Raw genomic sequence first — 25,264 nt, forward strand, 5'->3', positions numbered from 1 at the left:
GTTCAACAGCGTCAGGCTGAGGGAAGAGCCCTGGGGTACGCCGCAGATGATCTCGGTGGCTTCAGAGCGGAAGGGGGGAAGGCGGATGCTCTGTGTTCTGCAGGAGAGGAAGGATGTGGTCCAGACCAGAGCCTTCTCTTGGATTCTGGCGTCGTGAAGACTGTGTCAAATGCGGCTGACAGGTCCAGGAGGATGAGGGCCACTGTTTCTCTGTTGTCAAGCAGGGACCTGCTGTGGTTGTTGCGGAACCCGGACTGGGACGGGTCCAGGATGCTGTTCTCCTCAAGGTAGCGGGTCAGTTGTTTATTGACGATTTTCTCTGTGACCTTCGCCGGGAACAGGAGCAGGGTTATGGGTCGGAAGTTCTTGAGGTCCTTGGGGTCTGCCTTGGGTTTCTTGAGCAAGGCGTTGATCTTGGCGTGCTACCAGCTTTCCGGGAAGGTTTCTGTCTTGAAGGAGATGTTGATTACTTTCCGGAGATGGGGTGTGATGGCTGTGCAGTCTTTGTTGAAGATGTGGTGAGGGCACCAGTCTAGTGGTGATCCGGAGTGGATGGTGTTCATGATCTTGCTGGTGTCCTCGTCGTTGATGCTGGTCCAGGAGGGCGGTGGTCGTGGGGGCGGTGGTGGTCGGGGCGGTCGTGGCGTTGAAGCTGTCGTGGATGTCGGTGATCTTGTGGTGGAAGAAGGTGGCAGCGTGTCACACAGGTCTTGCGAGGGTGGGATGTCATTTGTGTTGGAGCTGGGGCTGGAGAGTTCTTTCACAATGTTGAAGAGCTCTTTGCTGTTGTGTGCGTTGTTATCTAGGCTGTCTTTAAATGAGGCCTTTTTGGCGGTTCTGATGAGTTGATGTTGTCTGCGAGTGGCGTTCTTGTGGGCTGCGTGGCTGTCAGGTGTTCGTTCACGGAGCCATTTCTTCTCCAGTTTTCGGCATGTTCGTTTGGAGGCCTGGAGGTCTTCGTTGAACCAGGTGGCTCTCTTGCTGGTGTGGCTGTTGGAGGGTGTCTTGAGTGGGGCGAGGGTGTTGGCGCAGTTGTCGATCCATTGTCTGAGGTTGAGGGCAGCGGTGTTCGGGTCGGTGGAGTAGGCGGGTGGGTTCTGGGCGAGGGTGGTGGTTAGCTGGTCTTTGGTGACTTTGCTCCAGCCGCGTCGAGGCATCTGTTGGGTGCGGTGGTGCGTGGTGGGCTTCCTGAAGGTGAAGTGGATGCAGTAGTGGTCGGTCCAGTGGGGTTCGGTGGTTTGGTTGAAGGTGACGTGGGGGCTTGCGGTGAAGATGGGGTCGAGCCAGCCGCGGCCAGTAGTGGGAGTACCTGCCGGGCAGTGACATGGGGAGGGGCGGGGTGGGGGTTAGTAATGTATGGATTACAGAGCTTTACAGGTAAGTAACCATATAAATAAATAAAAAGAATTTGTTGCGTGCACTGCATCACCAAAGCACTGCCCTAACCTGCTCAAGGTTCATGTGACCTCAGTGACAGTCACAGTGACTGGATCACTGTTTCGCTAGGGTGTGCTGCTTCGTAGGCCTGCCCCCAAGACTGGAGGTGAACTTTATTATGGATTGTGGTGGACAGGCCTTCAAGGTTAACCCCCAAGTGACACCACTAGGGTACACCTGTGTGTGCTAAGACATCAGGCCTTCTAAGGTCTAGTGGGGCCTTCTAAGGTCTAGCATGGGAATATGCTCCCTCTTGAGAGTGGTCTGGTGGACTGGTTGACTGGTCATGAAGGCTTAACCCAGTTCCTCAGTTCCAAATTCGACAGCTCTGGCCATAGTGCCACATCCTCTCCCCCACTGAACACCATACTCCCCACTGAGAGAAACTCGCACTGCCTTCAGCTACAACTTAATTGTGCCCGCTATAAACACTTGGATGTGGATCAATTCAAATTATGCACTTGATAAGAGTAATATGCTTCCTAAAAACTCATAGGGAATGCTAGGTTAAGTAAAGCATGTGAAATGTAAGCAGAAATAACATGGGTACTTTAACAATCTCTCACTCACTATTCAGAAATCAGCGAGTGGTTTTACCTGAAAAGTTAGGGACATGACTACAGGGCCCTGAAGGGAAACGTTTCAATGTCCATTGATTATATCCTTACAAAACGTAAGCAGTATGGGTTAAAAAGACCACATCCATAAACATAAACACAGAGAACATTTTGTTTTTCAATCCACCCATCAACCAGGTATTGCAATACATCCAGGAATGGTGCACTTCCCCACCTGGAGACAACAATGCTGTTCAAAGAAAGACAAGAAAACAAAAGTAGCGCTTCACTGCAAAGTCTGTAAAGCGAGGCTAATGCGTTTGGATGTGAATAAAACCAATCTGGCCACTTTGCAACCACTCTGTCTTGCTTTATTTAGTTATATATTTATTTTTCATATTTAAAACCTTTTATTTTTCTCCATTCCGAGGCTGCACTTTGGAATAGAAAAATGTCAGAAAAAGGGCATTTCCCACAAGAGTGTTTTTCTTTTTAGGATCCATTTCACAGGGAAGCAACTAAATGAAAGAAGGAGAGAGAGGTTGTGAACCGTTTCTTTCATTCATGGTTTTCAGTAAGTGAGGAGCATGACAGACAGAGATGGAATAATAGGAAGAGAGGGGGGGAGGCAGCTGCCAGCACAGAAACGTAGAGGACATTGTCCGTGTCTTCGCTGGGCAGTAAGGAAGAGACAGAGTCCTTTTCCTTCTCTGCCCGTCCCCGAACGTCCACGAAAGCAAGTCGAGCCTTATCTGAATATTTATTTATTTATTGTAGGCGAAGGTCGACAGAGGAAACTTTTTTGTGCTACTTTATCATTCTACTTAACATAGACGGGCCTGCGATCTCTTGGATGTGCTCTATGTCCATGTTTATGGTGAAAATAAAAAAACAGTTATAACAACAAAAAAACTCAACATGACATTCTATGTAAACTGCACATGGTTGTCTGAAACTACAGTTTTGGGAAGATTCTCTTGTGAGAAAAATAATCTTAGAAAATAAATAACTGCAGCTGTGTTGAGAACTTTAACAGAATCCATTTCGCTCCACTTGGACCTGTTTCATACTACAACTAATTACACTGTATTACCAAAACTAGTGAATGGACCTAACTTCTCCCACACATTTTCAGGTAACTTCTCAGCCAGGTGGCATCCTTACAATCAAATGTTTATCATACCTGTTGTAAACCTCTCATTTCTTCATTTTCTGTTCTTCTTCAAAATCCCATTTCGGCCACAAATATGTTTCATGTAATCACTTTTTGTTCATTGTCATCCTCAAATGCCCCATGAGTCAAATCCAGTAATTTATTTCTTAAAGCAATAGGAGGAACTAATTTATTCCTTTCTGTTAAGAATTCCTTAGATAAATGATAGTTCAAAAGCTATTTCTGCAAAACTCTGTAAATCGCCTGAAAGATTCCCCTCCTTAGGCCACCTGTGAATTACATACTAAATAACTTAACAAAACTCATTATCAATAGATGCTGTATTCTCCAAATAATCTTTGGAAATGCAACTTTGTAAATTGAAATAAATAAGGTCACAATACATTCTTCAATGTCTGTTTCAGACTATGTTTTCTTCTTGTAATGGGAATCGGGACAGAAAATCTGTCCTTCTATTGGTAAACCCAGGAACATGAACTACAGTGACATTGCAATCTAGTTACGTGGTGGAAAGCCTGGATAATTTTGCAGTAAGTTTTTCAGAATGTATATCAGGTCTGTTAAAAATAACGTTGCTGTCTCAACCACTGAGTATGTTTTTCTGATTTTCTGAGTACTCTTGAAGGAAAATTAACAGTTCTTTCTAAATTTTCACATCTTTGTGTGACTACAGCTACAGATCCTCTATCACTAGCATCCACAGTAATGCTAACTTGGAGACGTGGAATGTATGGTTGTGAAAGAGGTGCTTGTAATTAGAAAGTTTTAATTTGTAAAATGCTTCTTGTTGTTCATCACTCCACATACATTCTACTTTGTTTTGGTGGTTAGCAATAGGTACAGCAATTAAGGAAAAAATTGGTAGAAATGTTGCATAGAACTCACATAGACTAACAAATAGTATGACCTGATCTTTACTGTTAGGGTCTAGAGCTTCCTCAATGGCTTTGGCTAAATCCAGTTTGTGACTCATCCCTCATGCACTTCTTGGAAAGTAAGAGTTTGTTTCATGTTTCCTAAAATGTTGTCCATTACTCTTTGAAAGCAGAGGCAGAAGATGCTAGGAACCAGGTGTTTCAAAAGCTGCAAGATGACATGAAGATCTAGCTAGGGCAATTTGATGATAAACTGATCATAAATCAAATTTTCTAATGATATTAGCACCATTAAATTTCACCTTCAAGTCCTCAATTCTAGGTTGTGGATGAGCATCAATCCACACATTGCTATTAACTGTTCTTAGATCTATGCAAATTCATGACCCCTTGTTCTTCTTTTTAGCTTTGACCAAAGGAGAAAGCCAAGTCAAACTAAAAACAGGTTCACTTATCCTTTGTGTTTGTAACATGTGTAAAGCTTTGGACAAATAATTTCTGATGCTGAGAGGAAAAGTCCTTAGTTTATGCTTACAGGTATAGCCCCTTCTTTCAATTCCAGATCAAAATCCTTTAACAATGCCAGTTGACTGTTAAATAAATCTTTGAATTCCTCAACTAAGGGCCTGATTTATCTATTGGCAGTAATCCAAGATGGAGTATGATTACTGCCAATATAATGGTACGCCCATCGAATTTATATGCAGGTGGACCATAATTTGGCCACAATGGGTCCTACCCCACCTTAGTGTTTTTGTTGTTTCTTGAGCAGTCACACGGCTGCGGACCCTTTCTAATTGCAACACTACTAGACTGTGTACGCAGCTCACCACTAATTTGTGGTTGAGCCCCTTTGCTCTAGATCCACTGTGTACAGCATTTTCCTTCTCCCTCTTCCTCACGAAACCACAGACATGGCTGAGTACCAGGGTTTAGCGTTCACCGAAGATGACCTATTAGCAGCACTCGCACAACATCCGGATTTAGCTGACACCACACCAACCATTATTTCCGTCAATGAGGACGAATGGGGTAAATTGTTGGGAATAAAAAATTACAGACCCGCACAGCACTACATGGTACAATAATGGCTCAGTATTTACGGAACAATTGTGCTCCAACTGGCCTTATAGTGACGAATGCCCCAAGACTGTTCCTTACAGATAAAGAATTTCTTAAAAGCTGGGCTATGATCGTTTGGTGGTGTACCAGAGACTGGTTGATTCTTATCATCCAGACCGCCAAACGTATAGCGGACACTATACTTATCGAAATTCAGATTATGGAGTCCAAAATCAAGACCACCCTCTCTTCCAAAGCCTTTCAAAAGAATCTTGATGATGCCAATAAGAACAACAGGGATTATAAAGAGTATACTCTGTCAGTAAAAATAGAGAAATTCAGAAAAGACCTTGATAAATTCAAATTTGAGAAGGTATATCCTTACTCAAGTGACTCTTATGTCCCGCCCGACTTCAATACTAACAGTCGCATGACAGCTTCCACCTACGGGACATCGACTTCTGGCAGCGACACTAGTAATAATAACTTCAATACACAAGGGCGAGGCCGAGGCAAAAGGAATCTGAGAAATAACTGGCGAGGCAACCAACAAAACCAACAACAACAATGGTGGTCACCATATCCATGGCAGTGTGGAGGAGTTCCTCCTCCCCCTTTTTTTCCTCCCCAGCAACTAGGCCCTTTTCCTCAATCGATGGGCCCCCCTATGGGCCCTTGCATGCCTAGTTTTCCGGCGAATTTCAACAAGGATTCCTAGGCAACTTTCCAGGCAGCCTCCTTTTTTAGGATTTGGCCGGGGAAGGTCCCGAGGGAAAAGACGAGGTCAAACACAAACCCAACTCCAGGTCCACTACAGTCCACCATCCACTTCGACAGGGACGAGGAGTCTGAGGAGCAATTCTGCGAAGACCAAGGACCCGGTACAAAACAGTGCGGATCCAGCATCGTAATCAATTTGAGCAAACACACTCTCACTCCAACAGAGGAGAAAGCCCTCAATAAGGGTCTCGGATTCGTACCTACCCATCAGAATGACCACTTTGAGACTCGCTTGGATCTCGCGAAATTTCTGAGGAAAATTAGACTACACTACTTCTTTGCGGACAAGGAACAACTTATACAAGATGAGAGGGACGTCAATACCGGGCTAAAGTGTAAGTCCACTTTTACACCTCCCGCCCATTTGATGCCACCACAGGTTCTAGCCTTTGAACAGGCTATGGAGAGAGAAGTCGAGAGCCTTTTTTCTGAAAACAACAAAAAGGTTTTTTACAATCTACCCAAATCAGAGCATTTGGCACTTAAATCCCTTACAGCCAACAAAGAATTAACTATCAAGCCAGCTGATAAGGGTGGATCCATCGTTTTACTGGACACCGATGTTTACCGTTCTGAATGTTTGCGACAGCTCAATAATGAGAGTGCGTATCTTCGTCTTGAAGAAGATCCGACTGAACAATTGAAACTGACCATCAGGACAATGATCGAGGAGGCATCATCAGAGGGTTGGATCACTCAAGCAGAATCAACCTTTCTGTATACTGAGCATCCGAAGATGCCTTATTTCTATGCCCTGCCAAAGGTCCATAAACAACAGAGGCCACCCCCCGGCCGTCCTATTATCTCTGGAATAGGGTCAGCTCTGGAACCTTTGTCGACATTCGTGGACCATTTCTTGCGACCTATGGTGGAAGAGATGCCCACTTATCTCAAGGATACAACAGAGGTATTACGTCTGTTACCTGACATGGAATTTGACATCACTACAGATTTGCTTGTCTCTTTTGATGTTGAGGCACTCTATACCTCCATCCCGCAGGATGAGACATTAGAAGTTATCCGCTCATTGTTGGAGTCTAAAGACTTAAACAGTATTACACCGGTCCATTTTATCATGGCTTGTGCCACTTTGGCCATGAAGCAACATTTTTTTTGTTTTGAGGACAATGTCTATCTGCAGGTGTCTGGCACAAGTATGGGGAGCGTTTACGCCCCCAGTCTGGCGAATTTATATGTCCATTCTTTTGAGCAGCAACACATTTTCAGTGACAGCAATCCGTACATCGATAATTTAAAAACCTGGAAAAGGTATATCGATGACATTTTGGTGGTGTGGCGAGGCTCCAGCGAGTACTGCCTTGAATTTTTGGAATGGCTCAACACCAGAAACTCTTTTCTCAAATTCACCATCAAGATCGGGGGCTTGAGCCTTGCTTTCCTTGATCTGCTAATTGTGGCCAAACCTGATGGACTACAATCAGAACTGTACAGGAAACCCACCTCAAGGAATTCCCTTCTATTGTTCGATAGTCATCACCCAAGATCTTTAAGGGAGAATCTCCCCTTCGGACAATTTCTGCGTGTCCAGAGGAACTGTTCTACCATTGCAGCCTATAAAGAACATTCGAGGACTCTGAGTGACCAGCTGATCACACGCAAGTATCCACAGAAGCTGGTACGTCAATCGATGAAACGGGCCATGAATAACAACCGCTCGGCCTTGTTGGAACCATCTGTACCAAAAGCCCCATTGGAAAGACTAACGTTCGTTCATACTTTTGGGACTCTTTCCACCAGCATTCAGAAAACTGTCAAGAAACACTGGTCGATCCTTAACTCTGGACGTCTGGCTCTTCCCCTTCCCCTGTTCTCATTCAAGAGAGGCCCAAACCTGAGAGATAGGTTGGTGCACACAAGACCCCTTGAAGAACATCCGAGGGTTTTGGGGACTTTATGGGATCTTCCACCAGTCATAGGACACCATCCGTGTGGCACCTGTCAAGCGTGCCCTCAAACGAAGAAAACAACAGAGATTGACATAGGAACATCGCGACCTTGGAAACAGAACAAATGTACGAATTGTAACAGTGATCGACTCATCTATCTCATCACATGCCCGTGTGGATACAAGTACGAGGGATGACCACACGTAAGATCCGTATCAGGATATCAGAACACAAAAGCACGATTCGCTGTAAGAGACAGGCCACCATGTTAACTACACACTTCTTAGAAGCCAACCATCCCTCTACTGCATTCTTATGGACTGTGCTGGAACAACCTTTTATTCCCTCGCACACCGCGGATGTAGCCAAATTTCTCCTTGTCAGGGAGCAGAGATGGGTTCTGAAATTGGACACCCACCGCAATGGGTTAAATGACGAAATTCCCTGGTCTACTCTGTAAGACATGAGTATGAAACAACCTCATTCTCTAATAATGCCTTCTTTAGCCCTGCCATGAAGTGTTATCCATCTAAGTAGGTTTGGCATCAATCAAGGTCTTCCTAAGGCACTTGTGTTCTTGTGACTCCATAGACACACCTGCGGGCTTACTTAATAGTAACCTTTGAGCAGCTGTATATACAAACTCACTGGACATTCATGCTAATGACTAGTGTTGCACCCCCTTTTTTGCCTATTTTTCTACCCTGTTTACATCACAGTATAGTGGTAGGATGAATCACTTGAGTCTCCCCTTTTTTGCTCAGTCATGAGAATTTTTATAACCCACAGATAGGTAATATTCCTGCTTCCAAACTGGTCAAAACGGGGCACGAATAGAATTTGCGAGTCGATCCTGTAGAATGCGCAATCTTTGATAGCGCATTAAATACGAGCCTAATAACAAACACAGCGATTCCCGGGCCTGAGAAATACAGATCCTGATTTTGATTGTGTTTATCGATCATGGTAAAATGCGTCCAAACATAAGGGTTACCAAGGGAACGTCCCGTTACCAATGAAGAGCGGTCTTACACACTTAGCCCGCTATTTAGCCAATCACTAGGCCTTTGAATCTGTCACGTGGTCGCGGCGGCGAATTAGGCATTTCCGTAGCAATCGAGACGCGGATGAGTCAGTCACATGCCTGCCGCGACAAATCAGGTCTCTACTTTTATAAAGTCACGAAGCAACCGTTCGGTGCCTCCCCAGTCGACTCAGATGCCGGCCAGGAAGTACCGACGGTTAGGTAAGACGGCTACTTCTCTCCAATAGGTTCACGCTATACACCGTTAAAACGCTTGGCCTCAACCCCCCTTAAAGTACTGACTCGTTTTTAAAGTGACGATTGTTTGTAGTTGGTCGAACAATCAGGAGGCACTTTATTACGGAGACAGGAGTCTAATGCCTGTGGGACCTTATATCATACGCTGAAGTCAGTATACCATTCAGGGCATACTTGATGGACGATTGTGGAGTTATTCATTATGACTCCTATCCTCCTTAGTTTAGCAAGTCCCCACCAGTTCTCTGTAATATGGAGGTGTCTGTACACTTTGGAAACAACATGTTTTTATTCCTTTTTTCATGTTTCTTAGAGCGGTGCTTCACTCCTTTCCTGAGCCACTGCCAGGTGGGGTGAGGTCTTCACATCTTACAAGCTATGGTAAGATTACTTAGGCATATAAATGATATATCCAGATATGGTAAACCGATTACACTATATTTTTAAGTGTTCCTAGTCAACACCCTAGGTGTGATTACGCTTAAGGTCTTTAGTGTTCAGACCTAGCTTGTAACTGAGGCTATGTGTGTGTGGCCAGGTTGCCTGACTTGTGATTCTCTTTTTCTGTTCTAAACCTTTTCAGTGAACGACATAAGCAGTAAGCCAAAGACCAGAATTTTTCACCTGGAAACTGCAGGTGATCTCTGTACTTGCCTTTTAGTTGTCACTTATTATTTGTTTTATTGATGCAGTAGCACCTATTTGTTATAATGGTCCTGAAGAAAGCAAGGACTATTACGTTCAATTGTTGCTGAAACATGTCGACCGAATTCCATCTTGAGACAGCATATCTTTCTAACTGTCTTTAACAAATTTTTTAATATTGGTAGAGCGAGCATCACCCGAATAAAGTTTGTTCTATGCTTCCTCACCCAATTTTAAACTCACTTCCTTATGTTTATTACTTTCCACGTTAAGAGTTCTTTTGCACTGCACTTATTCAGTCATACCACACTAGACCACTCATAAGTTACTAGGAGTGGTAAACCATACTATTGCTTGTTGAGAAGGAGGGACTTATTACATCTTGGTCTCTTTCTGTCTAAACATAACACAACTGCATAGATGGTCTCGAGAATAAAATCCCAAATGATGAAGGGCAGTTCCGAGTGGTGACTGATGGGTACCTTTGACCATCTCTTGAGTTGTCATTGTACACCATTTTTTGGTTTAGTTTTTTGAGTCCCAGGTCTTGTTGCTTGTTTCACACACAATTATAACCTCCTTTTTTTAGACCCTCTGGTACCCTTTGTTGTTGGACTACTCGTCTCCACCATGGCCGAACATCTCCAATGGCCTGATGATGGAGTAAGGGCCAGAGGGTGGCTTTTTTTTGTTTTAAAAAGAAAATCCCAATATCCTGCCTTGGGACTTTCTTTGTCTGAATAAAAAAAAAATACGTTTTATGAACAGCTTCTTCATGTTGGCAGAGCCGTCCGTCAAACTTAAAAAAGCATTGACAGGAATCACCGTAAGGTTGGTTTGGCATTCATTTCTAAATTTGGCGGGCAGGGATTTCAGCAGGATGATGAGTATTTTGAAAAGGGGTGTGCACATTACTGATGCAAGCCTTCAAACATGTAGAAAAATATTAAATGGTCTTGACGTCATTATTTGTAAAAATTTTAATAATGGTGTGTACATCACCGAAATGCAAACGTTTAAATAACCTGCTGACAAATGATATGACTGTTTTAATACATAAATTGCCAATTAGCGGTGTGGTGGATGTATTGAAGATGTCAAATTAAAGGACAGCTTAATTTTAGGGCTACAAATATTACGGTGCTTGAAAATAAGTTTAAATTTAAGTGGCGGCTGGAAATGGTAAGCAGAAGTTATATTTGTTGAGGTAGTGGCTATCTGCAGGAGTGAGATTGTTCTCCTGTACAGAACACCTGCCTTCATTAAAACCTCAACATGGGGACAAGATATCATAGTGCTCCTCAGTACACACTCCTACCATGTCCTTGTCTATTCGAATACCTTATTTCTCTTCACAAGGCAGATTCCATTACTAGTGATATTTCACAGCCTCACTGCCTGAAATGCATCAAGGTCCAGTGCAGATAGACCAGAGTGATCTACCCTTTTTAATATTGTTATTCCTACTTCTGAGCTGCTGACCAGAGAGTCTATAAATGTATAGGTTCATACTGTTGTTCCTGATACTTTTATTACCATCTTTCATTCAACTGCTGGTTAGCAGGTAAAGATGACCTTAAGCTGAAGAACAACCTGTCTTGTTTCCCTGGTGGGGCGTTTGTTGGTGCAGTTTTGTTCTTGATTTACAATATACTGTTTTATGAAAAAATAGCAGGCAATAAATAAACAGAAATATTTATTTTTGAAAATTGGCACAAGATTTGTCCTTTGAGGATGTTTGCTGTACAGATATAGTAAAATGTTCCTTCCACCGCCCACCCTTTATGGCTTCATTGTGTGAAGCACAGTATGACAACTTTAAGGGACCCAAGAACATATTTTCCAGAGTTTTAGTACGTTCATAGAGGTGAGTAAAACAAACTGTACACATTTTCAGACATTTTAGTTGTGGCATCAGTGGCTCTCTGCTCCAGTAAAACAACAAAAACAATAAAAATACAATTTTACTAAAACACCAAGAAAAAAACCTGTCTGTGCAGAGAACACCGAGAACCACAAAACACAAATGAGGAACCAGGCGAAAGGCACCTCTCTTCACTGTAAATTGCATCTTTTCAGATGATGCAGCACACAGGTAAAGCCATCGACAAACAGTTAAGCTTTAGTAGCAGGCAGTCAGTCCTCCTGAAAATGAGAAAGAAAGGCAGCTGATGAAATGAAAGTGGAGACCCAGAGTCCACTTAGTCTACTCCTGTCCACTCCAGTCCTCTTAATGCAGCAGCTATGCTGGGTTTAAGAAAGGACGGCCAGCAACTACTTACGAATGCCTTAGATAATCACAATCTGCAGGTGCTTAGGTGTACTACGACAGAGTAAAATAAAAAAACACACAAAAAACAGATCAGCCCCCAGGTGTAACATGCTGGTGGGCTTAGGTTCCATAATTGTCCTTCTCAGTTGTGTGCAGTGGTATTGTACCTCCCAGCCAGACATATTCCATTTCAGTAGACTTGAGTAACAGTTCTACAGATGAGCTAAAACTGTGTTGAAGGTTCAGCATTGTTGACAGCTGGTCTTGTAATTGTTCTTCCTTGTTGCAAATATGTCCACATAAAAGTTGGTGTAAAGCAAATTTGGTCCTAGCCACTAAGGGCCAATAAGCAGGCAGAAGGTATGAGTTGGTGTGAACTCTGTGGTTGAACTGCTTCCAGTGATTTTTTGAATGTGACTGTAGCTGGACCAGTGTTTCAAACTAAAGTAAAATTTGGAGAAGATTGTAGCCTTCAAGCTTTAACAATATTTATGATGAAGGAACGGGTCATACCTTTCAGAACCTGTCACAATACAGAGAACATTGATTATAGTTCGGGTCTACACATCTTGAAGAAGACAGATGACCGAAACTGGGAGATGCCGGCATTGACGATTGTGCTAAAAAATGAAGTAATCCAGCGGACAGTAAAGATAGCCCAGCATTTGCCTGATAAACATATCTAGGACATGTTTTTGAGATTTCTGGATAGGCATATCCTCGGCCTACCTATAAGCAGTTTCTAGAGGGCCACTGATGTATACTCTTAGCACTCTTGGTTGGAGATTCAGATGTCACATTGGGGATGTTATTGACGGTAATGCGTGGAAGCAAGCTACATTATCGATTTGGGAAAGGTTCCAGGCAAAACTGCTACACCTTACGTAGAATAGAAATGCAACATTGTAAAGAGATCTGTAAGCTGCAGAGTACTGTAGGGAGCCCAGCCCTTTGGGAAGCAGGTCACACCCTTGCACAGTAGTATTGGTCAGAGCAGAGGCAGTAATACTGAATGGTGCCAGAACCAAGGCAGGCACGTCCGCTGTGCATTACAATACGAAGGTAGGACCTTCTGGGTTGGGTATGAGAGTAGGAAACAGAAAAAGAAGTGGGAGGAAAGAACATCAGACAGAAATGTTGGCAGGTGCTTCAGTTCATGAATCCTGCTTTGTTACTTTACAGGTACCAAGTATAAGGTAGGGTTTTGAACTATAAAAATTGAAACCAAGTTGCATGACTTAATGTAAAGAAAAGGATTCAAGTAAATGCATTTCTATACTCAATCTCTTTCTGAGTTTTTATCTTGTAGAAGTAGAATTGATTCACTTCTGTACATTTTGAGGATGCACAGATTAATTCCTCTAACGATTTTTTTATAAAAGTTTATTTTTTTAAAAGGCTGCTACAGTCCCTGATGTGGTGGCTAAGAGCCCCATAAAAAGGGGACAGCCACTGAGAAACATCCCTTTGAGACTAGTTACAATTCAGGAATTAGCTCTAGACTCTGGGAGGGACACAGCACCTGATTTGGAATGTATACGTTAATTTGATATTGAAAAGAGAGTAGGGTGAGTTGAGGCCAGGGGTACATTTGGTAAAATAACATTAACAAGCGCCATATCTTGACCCAGTGGGTGTATTTCTGGGCAGCGGGAGCGTGCCCCAGATTTTAGTTTTACAGTTTCTTTTGGACAGAGTATTGCAACAATTGCAGTTGGATCCTATTTACACTCAAATGAGGTGGACTTCTGTTCATTAAAATGGCAAATACCAGATATTTTTGTCTGGATGCAAGCAGCATTCATGAAGCCAATTACATACATTGTGGGTAGTAAGAAGCATTTAAAATGTTGTTTGATGTATTATTATTTACAAAATGTATAGTTAAAAAATCATCAATGCCATTGCTTATAGCGTGTGATGGGTAACCCTGGGTTTCATGGGGTATCTGAAGGGTTATAATAAGGCATTATTTTACTTGGTTCAACAGAAATTGACATTTTGGGGATTTCAAGGTGCTTCTAAGTCAGGTAGGTATTTCTTTTTAGGTTTTATTGGAACTCGTTGGCAACGTTAGCCATAAATAAAATCAGAGGTCAGATATTGTGGGTTAAATATCAAATATGTTTGTCTGTGTGCTTCTAAACCCACAATCTAATGTTGATAGCGAAAAAGTTCTACGAGATTGTCAGGGATGATTCATGGATGAGGGCAGCTTATTTAAAAAAAAACATAGGCAGCCATGCCCAAATTGGAATTCGAGCCCTTGTTGAGTTTGCCTCCGCCATTTTGTGTCTACAGGAAATAAAAAAATTCAAAGACTGAGCCCTTTACATATTTCACAAAAATAAATTTCTCGTGAGTGGATTTTTGTATCCTCTAGCACAGCAAAATGCCAATTGAGAGGGAGTTCCAAAATATTTTCTCAAGACGCATTTTTCTTGTGGAAAAATCACAGCAACATGTTTTTTGTTTGTTTCGGGAACACAGCTCAACATGACATCGAGGACCAGAACGAAAACACCTGTTCACATTTCCCGATATAATGAACAATGATCCGTGTTCTGGGAAAAAGTTATTTTCAATTCACGGCCTTACTCCCGAGCCAATCACAGTTCTGAAAGCAAAGAGAGAAAGAGTGTGAATGCATGTGGAAACTTAGAGTTGTTGCAGTCGTCACAGCTGGCGGTACTGCAACCAAACTTGCAAGAACAATCAAAGTTCTCTGTTTCTCTTACACAGTTTTGCATGCATAGGGCTGAGGTTCAGCATCGCAGCCTGAAGTGGTGGTAGACTGGCAAGCGTAAGGATAGAAGGAGAAAAAGAAATGTTAGGAAGGTAAGAATCATCGAAGAGACTGAAAAAGATCAAAGTGCAGATTAGTCATAACAGAGCCAGAGTAAAGGGCCATGACTTGCTTATGAGAGTGAAACGTGACCGTGGGGACAAAAGTACAGACTGCACAACACAACCCCTGGTAGCATGAGTTAGAGAGGCTTGAATGGTTGGAGTATAGTTAACTGTATGTGTGCGTGTGTGTACACGTGTGTGTTCTATTCTTCGGGCAACTTCTAACCCCATATCAGCCCCGCCCATTCATGCTCACTTGCTTTATCTGCTAATTTCCTACCACAGATAGCACAAGTACTGTTGTGTGCATTTTGTGGTGGAAAGGTTGTGTCAACAACACTGAGTTACTCAAGTGCAAAATCAAGATTTAGTGCCTTATTTGGAATTTCGGGGGCAAAATACTCCATCACAACATGGCTGATGTCCTGTCTGCCGTATTACAAGTGCAATATAGTCTATGGGACGTGTGATACAACAAGAAGGATATTTGCCACGTTTCGACATAGTATCCTATCCACCAAACTGTAAATAAGACCGTAAGGATTATATTGCTACAACACTTTTATTTATATGTCATTCACGATAGGGACAATAAACAGAAAATCACTGTGTTCCTGTAATTCTGAGACCACTACCAGTATGCTATTAAAAGTAAAAGCTGTAAACAAAATTGAAGCGCTCTAGGGACAATTATGGTGTAAAATGTAGAAAAAAAATACTCTGTGCTGAAGAAGACCATTTGTCCTTGAAACACTGGTGGAAATTTAAGAATAGGTCCTGAAACATTAGGTCTGAGAAGTGTGTTGGGTTAATCCATGACAATTTGTTTCCTCGATACCCGGACGGAAACATATTTGCTCAATCAGACATTTTATATCACAATCCCTTAAGAAAATCACCAAGCTGACACTCATGTCAGCACACTCTCTAATAATATCCGTTTCCAACTCTGGCACTACTCCAGCTGGCTGTCATTCCTCTCTCACTCCACTGAAAGCTGTCCTTCTTTTTACACCGAAACCCTCCAGTTACCTCTAAAAGAAGGGATCAAATTCAGAGTTTGTTGCTTCACATATATAGCATTCCATCTGAGAATTTCAGTGTACCTGGCCAACCTACTTACATTCTCAGGGAGAAAAAGAAGACTCACTTTAACTAAAAAGCACAACGTTCAAAACAGCTGAAGCCATGACATGGCACGTGACCTGAGGAACTCTCTGCCCTTGAGAATGAGACCTCAAACCACACTCCCACCCTTTAGGAAACTACTAAACCGGCACCGCTTCGGCTTAGATCTGAACAAACCTAGTTCAAGTTCTCATACCTACCCCTTATATCAGGAATTAGTATGAAGTAAGCTTGCCCCCCGTAGTTTTATAATCATACCCTTACGCGTTATACTGTGACTTCATTGGACGTCCAGTCAGCTTTTTGCTTAAAGGTACTAAACTGCAAGGCCTGAGTCAGGCAAAATCTGTCTCTTTTTAAAATAAGAAATATTTTATCTAAGTTTTTCCCTTGATTAAGCTCACTATATTTCAAATTAAAATGAGGAATAACTTTCCAAAGTATATGAGTATATGAGTTTATCAAAGAAAGATCACACAATAAAATTACAAATTAATATTTATATTAGTAGCCTAAAATCAAGACACACTATAAATTGCAAATGAATAAATGATATAGATTGTGATAGGAATAAAAAAAGATTGTTTTTAATGGCACATGAATATAAAATTAACTTAATAAATCAAATAACTAAATAAGTTATCCCTTTGAAAGAGTAATGTAATGCAATGACAGCCAGTTATTGAATTACTTAAATGATGAATGAATGGAGAAAATAATATGTAGGATTCCGGAGTGCTGATTGCGTGTCTTGAAAAAGTGCTTCTAAATAAATTATGCTTAAATATAACGCTCAGTAACAGGAGTCCTTTGAAAACCCTCCGGCCCTATTGTCCCAGTACAAAGAGTGCGTAGCACATAAGATCCAGGACCGCAGAGCTGGGACACTTCCTTCAAAGTAGCTATGCGCTTTAGAAGCTACACTATTATTATTATTAAAAAGCCCGATGACGGCAATAGGATTTGGTGTTTCCGTTCAGATGAAAGACTGGATGAACTGTTTCGTACAGTAGATTTGATCAAAATACTATGAAAGAGATGTTATGTCATAGACTGAAAGATTGATGGAAACCAGCACACAGCACATAATTAAAAACAATAGTACATGCTAAACAGACAAAAATACAGTCAGAATAAACTGGGGTTAAGGCTTGGAAAAGACCCTTTAAAACTATATGTATAAAAGATGGACAACAAAGATACCTTATGGGGAGAATCACATGAAGATTAGGTCAAAAACAGTGAAAGGAGACAACCCATTCCAGTCACAACTGATACCTTATATCAGCTGCAGCACGGAAATGTTGTTTTCAAGATTATTGCAGTATTTTGCATTCTACAGTACTTTTTCTAGTTAAACAACTATTCTTTTCTACTAATGAAATACTAATAATATTCAATAATATTTGTACAGACCCAGGTCAAAATGGTGCCCAGATAACTATATATTAAATAATTTAAAAAGATCAGCAAATATTTTAGTTACTGACATATGTAAACATAAGTTCATTCCTTCCATTGTAGTTGAAATGATTGATCATCTCAGCTCACAAAAGCATGCGAAGGAAAACACAGTGATCTACCACATTAGTATAATGTTGCAGGTAAATTTGTTGATAAATATTGATTGGCAAGTTTATTATGGTGGGTTATTGTAAATCAAGCCAGGGTTTGAAAAGATCATTACCCTGCAACCACAGTAAACTGTTAACTAACTTAGTGGGAGTATGAGAATTTATTTTCACTGGGATTTCAAACACTGTCCACTTTATGTGTGATCCTATGGTATGGAATATATTAGGCATATTATACTATGTTGTTAATAATTGTCTTCTGTGCAGCTAAGATTACGGTATAAACCATGCCTGATTATTTTTGAGTAATCAGCACTATTAATGATCTGTCTTTCATAGTGGAATTTACGAAATGTTTTAAAATCAGTAGTTCTGTGTTCTATTTTCTTGTTGTATGGGTGCTTTGCTTTTGATAAATACAGATTTGATTATGAAATGGAAATATACGATAAGCTGCACAGTCCCTAAAGATTTATTGAACATGATAGTTTGTTTTATATTACAGTTCCTAAGGAAGAGGTGAGGCCCAAAGCAGTAAAATTAGGTTCCTAAATAATTTATTAAATCTACCTTGCAGTCCATTACAATTCATTTGTGCCTGTTATACCCGGCACAGTATTGCTACATTTTTGCCTTGTGTTAGTGTATACTTATATTGCAGCTTTTCTATTGAGGATAAATTATACCGTATTCTACTTCTTCATGTAACCAGGTTAAAATCACATTCGGATAATTCATTCAAAGCCTGGAAGAGACTGGGATTACTACATAATCATAGACTCAGACACTCAAGTTGTGCAAAATGACTGTTAGGGGTTCTTGGATAATTCAATCTTGTGCACGTTATATTCAGAGGTAAATACATTTAGTGCTTAAGTAAGGCAAAGATACTGCAGCCATTAACTATTAATTCTGTATATAGGGACACTAAAATGTGTATCTTTTCAATTCCTGTGATGCCTTATTTCTGCATGGACCGCTGGGAAATCTTACTTTGATCCAGGCAGCAGCCTTCTGCTTGAGACCAGCCACATGCATATATATGTGGTTTCTCCGGATATCAAAGTTTATTTATTTTATGTTAGCACAATAAACTTGTATTCTTGAAATTCTAATATCTCTTTGATTGTACTTTAGTAAATTTTAGTGCATGGTTCTTAATTAAAAAATTAACAGACTTACACTGTCTACTGACTGATTCCATTGCTTTTCATACAGTTTTCTGTGCTTAAAATGTGTTCTATTATTGAGTGATTATTATACAGTAGATATGTGATGTTTATGACTTTCAATTTTCATATAAGAATATACAATGGAATAGTCTCAGACGCAAAACTATGTTGCAGATATGTCTTTCAAAGTGTTCAAGAAATCACGTATCCCATGCCAGGAAAAGTGTTAATTTCAAATCTTATCAGTATGACTGTAGTTGTAATTGTGACTATTTTAGATATACCTCAAATAAATGTATTACCTTGCTAAATCTAGCTGCACCTGATGAGCCAGATCATAAGCGCGTAGAAGAGCTAAGAGGTGCCCATCAAGCTGTGTTAACCCTAGAGGCTGTTCTACTTATAACACGAGGAATTCGGTTCATTCTCTACCAAAGCATTGTATAAAGTTCTGATCTCTTATTTTATTTCTCTCTAGCCTGCAAAACTGAAGTCCTTGCCAGATTTACAGGAAATCTTCATTACACAGATTTATTTCAGATAAAAAAGGAGAAATTAAGTTGTGTATCACCTAAATGTGCTATCATTACTTAAAAAAAAAAGATGAAAGTGATGTAACATGAGTATCCCAGAGTGCCCTTGAGATTCAAATGAATACAGTTTAAGTTGTCAAATTTTCTAACAAATTTTTTATAAATATTAAACAACTGTGTTTTTCTCTTATTTGTATTTACCTTACATGAGTTGGAAAGTAATTGAACAAATTGGGAGTCTTGTAGTTTTGGTAAAGTCTCCAAAGGTAGTTCCATTAATTCACTCAGGCACTTAATTTGCATTTGTATTTTCTGTGAAGGCCCCTCAAAAGTGTTGTGTTAATGTCATGTGCAGGTGTGCATGTATGGATCACTTTTTTCTGGCTCTGGTTTAAGTGAGATGATGAAGAAGGGAGTTACAAACTGAAACAAGAAGACAGATGGAGGAGATGGAAAAAGAAATGAGAACACAATGGTGAGTCAGACAGCCTAGGGACTGCAAGAGACGGCTACGGTGGAAAGACAGTTGGCCAGTAGTCTTTCTGCTAATCTCTTCAGGGAAGTCTGGAGTCTTTTGCCTAAAGTCAGTAGTGAAATGGTTCCATAGCATGGGGTGTTTATCCATCAGCAAGTGTTAACCATACCGGACCTTTCTGGATTCCGGATGTTGGAGGTGGTGTACATGCACTGAACGCAGAGTTCTTGAAAGTACCGGCCAAGTACATCTCTTCTTTACGTGAGTCAGGCGGAGGCTTGCGCACAAAAACACAGATGGCAATATGATCTCCTCTCTTTTGAGTGAGGGCTTATGCAGGGCCTTCACAGGTTGCGGGCACAGCATTACGTGTTAGCAGCAGGGACCAGAGTCTTCTGGTGTTGGGCACCAAATACATGGGTGAAAGTTAGAGTATGTGATTTAGACAGACCGTTCAGGTTCAGTGCTGAAGATGTATGTCTGGCTGTAAGGCGTGGCAACTATCCAGGCTAGAAAGTCTTGCGATTCACAGTACCTCTTCTAACTGTGTGGCACATGGTTGACAGACACTGAGAAACACCAGACACTACAGAAAATGCTGCATATTCTTGACACAAATATATTTTAACAATGGGTGACAATGTTGAGACCAAGGCAATGTGTTGCATCAGTTGAGACAGGCCCTCTGTCAACAGAGCGCTCTAAGATCCGGTGTGGTCTAAGGCAGCTGCGCTCTTAAAAACTGCAACATTTGCTAAATGTATTCTGCCCTGTGCATGTATGAAAGAGGACTGCCTATAACCTTAAGAATAAATTCGCTGCAGAATGCATCTGTAATTTCAATGCCTTCTGATGGCCTTCAAGCCTTCACAGTGGGACAGCCTATATGCAGAAGACCCTCCCTCTCAAGATGGCCGCCCTGCTCAGGAATTATCCTGAAATCAAAACTCCAGGAAAAGACTTTCGGCCTAAAATGACAACTTCTCTAGAATGGTCCCTGCCCCAAGGTTGCAATGTCTGGAAAATATGTTATTCTCTGAATCTTTCCCTTGTATCGTGCAATTGCCTCCACCCTGACATCCCCTCCTGTCCAGAGAGTAAAGCCACAGCAGAAGGCCTCCTGAACTGAGATTCTTTCCTCTACTGTGGCTGTCCAGTCTCTTGAAGACGTGGGACAGGTGACATTTTTTCTTGTCACGGGAGATGGAATGATCCTCAGAGACTGTCTGGTACAAATGGGGCTACAGCCTCAGGGGCCTCTCCACTCAGAACCTTCCTAATGTCTTAACGGTGTCAGACCACGAGAGACATCCTGTTTGGTAAATCACCCTGCGAAGACAATAAACAAACACACAACCATGAATGTACAGCAATAAAAGGACAGAGTTTTCAATTTTATAGAAAATTTAGATATAACTCCCCCACCCACTGCCTTTTCCTCCCACAGTTCTCACTGCCATACCCTTTTCCCAAAAACATTACTTCACTGTGACTAACTTAAGCATTACCCTGGAGGCTGAGAGGGTTACTGGCTGAGTAAAGCAAAGGGATGACCAAATGGAAAGTGGGAGTCAAAGCAATACCATGCCAGTGACTGAAGCTCTTCAACAAGAAGATGAAACAGAGGGTTCAGTAGTGAGGAGAACATTCGGTATTCTTTCGCAGAACCATCCTTGCGTTCTGTCAATGCCTCGAATGGGTCAGTAAGTGATTGTGGTTGAAGTATCCAGTATGGTTTAGCCTGAAATAGGCCTTTTTAGTCGCACTGCGTACAATGTCTTGTTGACGTTTAATAGGACTCTGGAAGAGGATGGCACTATTAGGATGAGGGGAAGCTTAGAGGTCCGGAGGAGATCATAGATGAATATTTTGAGGTGAGGGTCCACAATAATGCATACATTGGTCACAACTCTACTAGGGATGTGCAGAGAGCCTCAGAACAACTCTAGGGAGAGGGCTGATTTGATGGCGATGAGTTACTGACTGGGGAGACCAGAATAGAGCCTTTGCATGTAGTGACAGTTTCCAGAATTCTTAATGGAGCAACAAGGTGCAAACTTGACACAATGCATCCCACCCTGATTTTCAGTGCAAGAAATATATGTACCCTTTTTTCCAGGGCCTACCCTGGTATGAAGGCCACAATTTCCACTCATGGACGTCTTAGATGTGGCCAATACAAATCAGGAAGAAAGGAAGTAAAGGCAACAGTAACTTGGTCTGGAAGTGGTTGTGGCCACAAAACTTACCATCACAGTCTGGAAGATGTCATTCTAAGCAAATGTGGCTTTTCATGCTGTGACCTGATCCTTTCATGTCTTTTTTTGGGCAGAGAAACAGAAATATGTCGGCATGAACTGGCCAAAGATCGTATCTCTCGCCAAACAAGTGAGTATCTCCAGTCCCAAGCAGTTTCCGTACTGTGAATGTGATACTATAAGCCATTGACGCGTATCACAGTGATCAATAACAGAGTTAGATGTTTATCAGAACAGGTATTTGAGAGATAATTGTAGAACATTTTCCAAGATTGTCATCGAATAACGCCCAGACTCAGTTTCCTCATGGATCTGTCGACCTACTCACCTACCATGATCCATCTACCCATCTCTCTTTTAATTCATACTGATGTCCATGTTGCTATGTGAGCCAGCTAAATGTTCATGTATACATTTACATGCTAATATATAAAAATGCTTAGTCATGTATAAATATGTACACTTATATAGACAAATTTAAGTTGAAAAAGCTTCAATTTTCAAGGTTTCAAAAACACAGACAGGGGATGATCACAAAATGACAAGACCTCATCCTACAAACATAAAATGAGGTAATAATCCGTCTCAGACTCCAAGAGATAATGGCCCTCATTTCCTTCCCTGGTTTCTAGCTTTTTTAGACAGTGAATACTACTATACCTACTGTTTTAATAGACGGTTCCTTCTTTTTCCTCTTCTCCGAGGAGCCGTGGTAGCCATGCTCTCTGGAACGATACCCAGAACCTCTGCTGTGCTCTCTTTCACTATAAGGTGGTAAGGGGTCTTCTTCATTCCCCTGCTGCTCCTTCTCATCCCCTCCTTTGCACGTTGGGGACCGGCTGAATCTGGTCCCGCCCTGCCGCAGGCTCAGTTTGGATGGCGTTGCACTGCCGCAGCTGTCCTCCAAGCCCTTTGACTTCCTTTCGAGGACACTGCTTAGGTACCCATCATCATAGCTTTGCCCCATCCGACTGACCCGCTTTGGAATGTGCTTATCCTCTGGAACTCTCATTCTCGATGGGCTGAATGACCAGCCCCTCTCTGAGTCCGAGAACACTTCTCTGCAGCGGCTGCGCTTATTGTAGTATCCTTCCAAAGAGGTGTCTTGGTACTGTGACCGTCCTCGCAAGTCGGTCTTCTCAATTCGTGATGGGCCTCGGCTGTCCGACCTGCGGCCTTTCTGTCTATACGAATCTGCAAATGCGGCTAGTTCGTCTGTGGACACAGCTTGAACACCCATTGCAAATGCTTTTCTTTCCAGGAGCTCTGAAGTTGGCCTCTGATGACTATGAAAGAAACCATGATTTAGAAAATATTGAACAGTGCAAATAGAAATAAACAGTGAAATATGTTATTGCTTGGATATAGAAAGTGGAGACATTTTTGCTGATGAATAATTGACGACTCAACAGTGCATCAGTTAATTATCAAGTTACCTGTAATATTTCACCTGACTAAAGTGTGTAAAATAAGATTAGTCTAATGTCTTGGTAAGACATGTGGTGCTATACAAATATTTCATTTAGTAATTGATTTAAAATATTTTTCAATTCAATAAGATTGTATTTCAGAACACATTGAGGAGTTAAGTAAGACAGCTTCACCACAGAGATTGCAGATCCTCATGTGTGAACCTTGTGCCTAAACTATTTCTTCATCAGGTTGGTATCATGTACCATGGAGCCTGCTGCTCACCCCTACCATAGGTTAAGGTAGGTTATCTTAATTCAGGGACCTGAAAAAATTGCAATATGACAGAGATTATGATAGGACATACCAGCCTTCAGCTTTAACATCGAGGAGAAGAAAGGAGGATTCTGTTAGACCATTCGTAAGGTCTGTGACTTACTGCAAATACTCACCCGTTCACAAATAATTTCTTACAACAATGTTATCAGTTAATGAAAAGAGATTTAGGTAACACACTTGAGTCGGGGATGGAAGTCATGCATTTATAATAAAAATTGTGTTCAGCATGGCACTTAATGCCGCAGTTTTGCATTTGTTGGTGCTGCGAAAAACAGTTGGTATCTTTTAGACTTTTTAAAATTTGTACCGCATGCAAAGTAGCAACACTTTATGAAGGTAACTGGGTACTCAGGTTGTTCCATTTCCATAGAGTGAAACCCCCAAAGTAGGAAACCATGTCCCACAAACATAAACATCAAGCAACTCAAACAGCACAGTACTCAGAATCAAGAAATGTCAGACAAGATGTCCCACAAACATAACCCTCAAGAGGTAACTCAAACATCACAATCAAGAAAAGGAGGGCAAAATGTCCCACAAACATAACCATCAAGAGGTAACTCAAACATCACAGCACTCTGAATAAATAAAAGGAGAAGTTGTCCCACAAACAAAACCATCAGGAGGTTACTTAAACATCATAGTACTCCGAACCAAGAATAGGAGGAAAAGATGTTCCACAAACATAACCATCAAGAGGTAACTTAAACATCACAGTACTCTGAATCAAGAAAAGGAGGACACCATGGCCCACAAACATAACCATCAAGAGGTAACTCAAACAGCACAGTACTCTGAATCAAGAACAGGAGGGCAAGATGTCCCACAAACATAGCCATCAAGAGGTTACTAAAATATCATAGTGCTCTGAACCAAGAAAAAAAGGAAAAGATGTCCCAAAAACATAGCCATCGGGAGGCTACTCAAACATTATAGTACTTTTAACCAAGAAAAGAAGGAAAAGATGTCCCACAAACATAACTATCAGGAGACTACTCAAACATTATAGTACTCTGAACCAAGAAAAGGAGGAAAAGATGTCCCGCAAACATGATCATCAAGAGGTAACTCAAACAGCACAGTCTCTGAATCAAGAAAAGGAGGACACGATGGTCCACAAACATAACCATCAAGAGGTAACTCAAACAGCACAGTACTCTGAATCAAGAACAGGAGGACAAGATGTCCCACAAACATAACCATCAAGAGGTTACTAAAACATCTTAGCACTCTGAACCAAGAAAAAAAGGAAAATATGTCCCAAAAACATAGCCATCTGGAGGCTACTCAAACATTATAGTACCCTGAACCAAGAAAAGGAGGAAAAGATGTCCCACAATGACACAAATGAAACCCCACTTTCCCGCGACTTCACGGACCTATTGACTTAACTGCATTCAGCAGGTTCACACCCCTACGCACAACAAAGGTCACACCCTAGAACAAGTCTGGTCCTTCAACCTAGACATTACCCAACTTGTTGTTCTTCCCTGCGCCTGGTCAGACCACTGTTTAATTAGGTGCACACTTGCCG

At 41.5% G+C, this 25,264-nt stretch overlaps 1 protein-coding gene across 3 annotated transcripts in view; it reads right to left on the bottom strand.

The window, feature by feature from the left end:
* Positions 1–11,398: 11,398 nt before the first annotated feature.
* ILDR2 (immunoglobulin like domain containing receptor 2) overlaps positions 11,399–25,264 on the bottom strand; it is a 752,917-nt gene continuing 739,051 nt past the window's right edge. For 2 of the 3 annotated variants that reach the window (XM_078656686.1, XM_078656685.1), the window contains 2 exons: positions 22,646–23,267; positions 11,399–21,052 (listed from right to left, as the gene is read on the bottom strand). In XM_078656686.1, coding sequence (XP_078512812.1) covers positions 21,017–21,052; positions 22,646–23,267 — 658 coding nt within the window. In that variant the 3' untranslated portion in view covers positions 11,399–21,016. The remainder of the gene's footprint in view (positions 21,053–22,645; positions 23,268–25,264) is intronic. The other variant, XM_078656684.1, reaches the window with a different exon arrangement.

This window comes from Lissotriton helveticus, chromosome 8 (genome assembly GCF_964261635.1).
Source record: "Lissotriton helveticus chromosome 8, aLisHel1.1, whole genome shotgun sequence".
NCBI classification, from domain to species: Eukaryota; Metazoa; Chordata; class Amphibia; order Caudata; family Salamandridae; genus Lissotriton; species Lissotriton helveticus.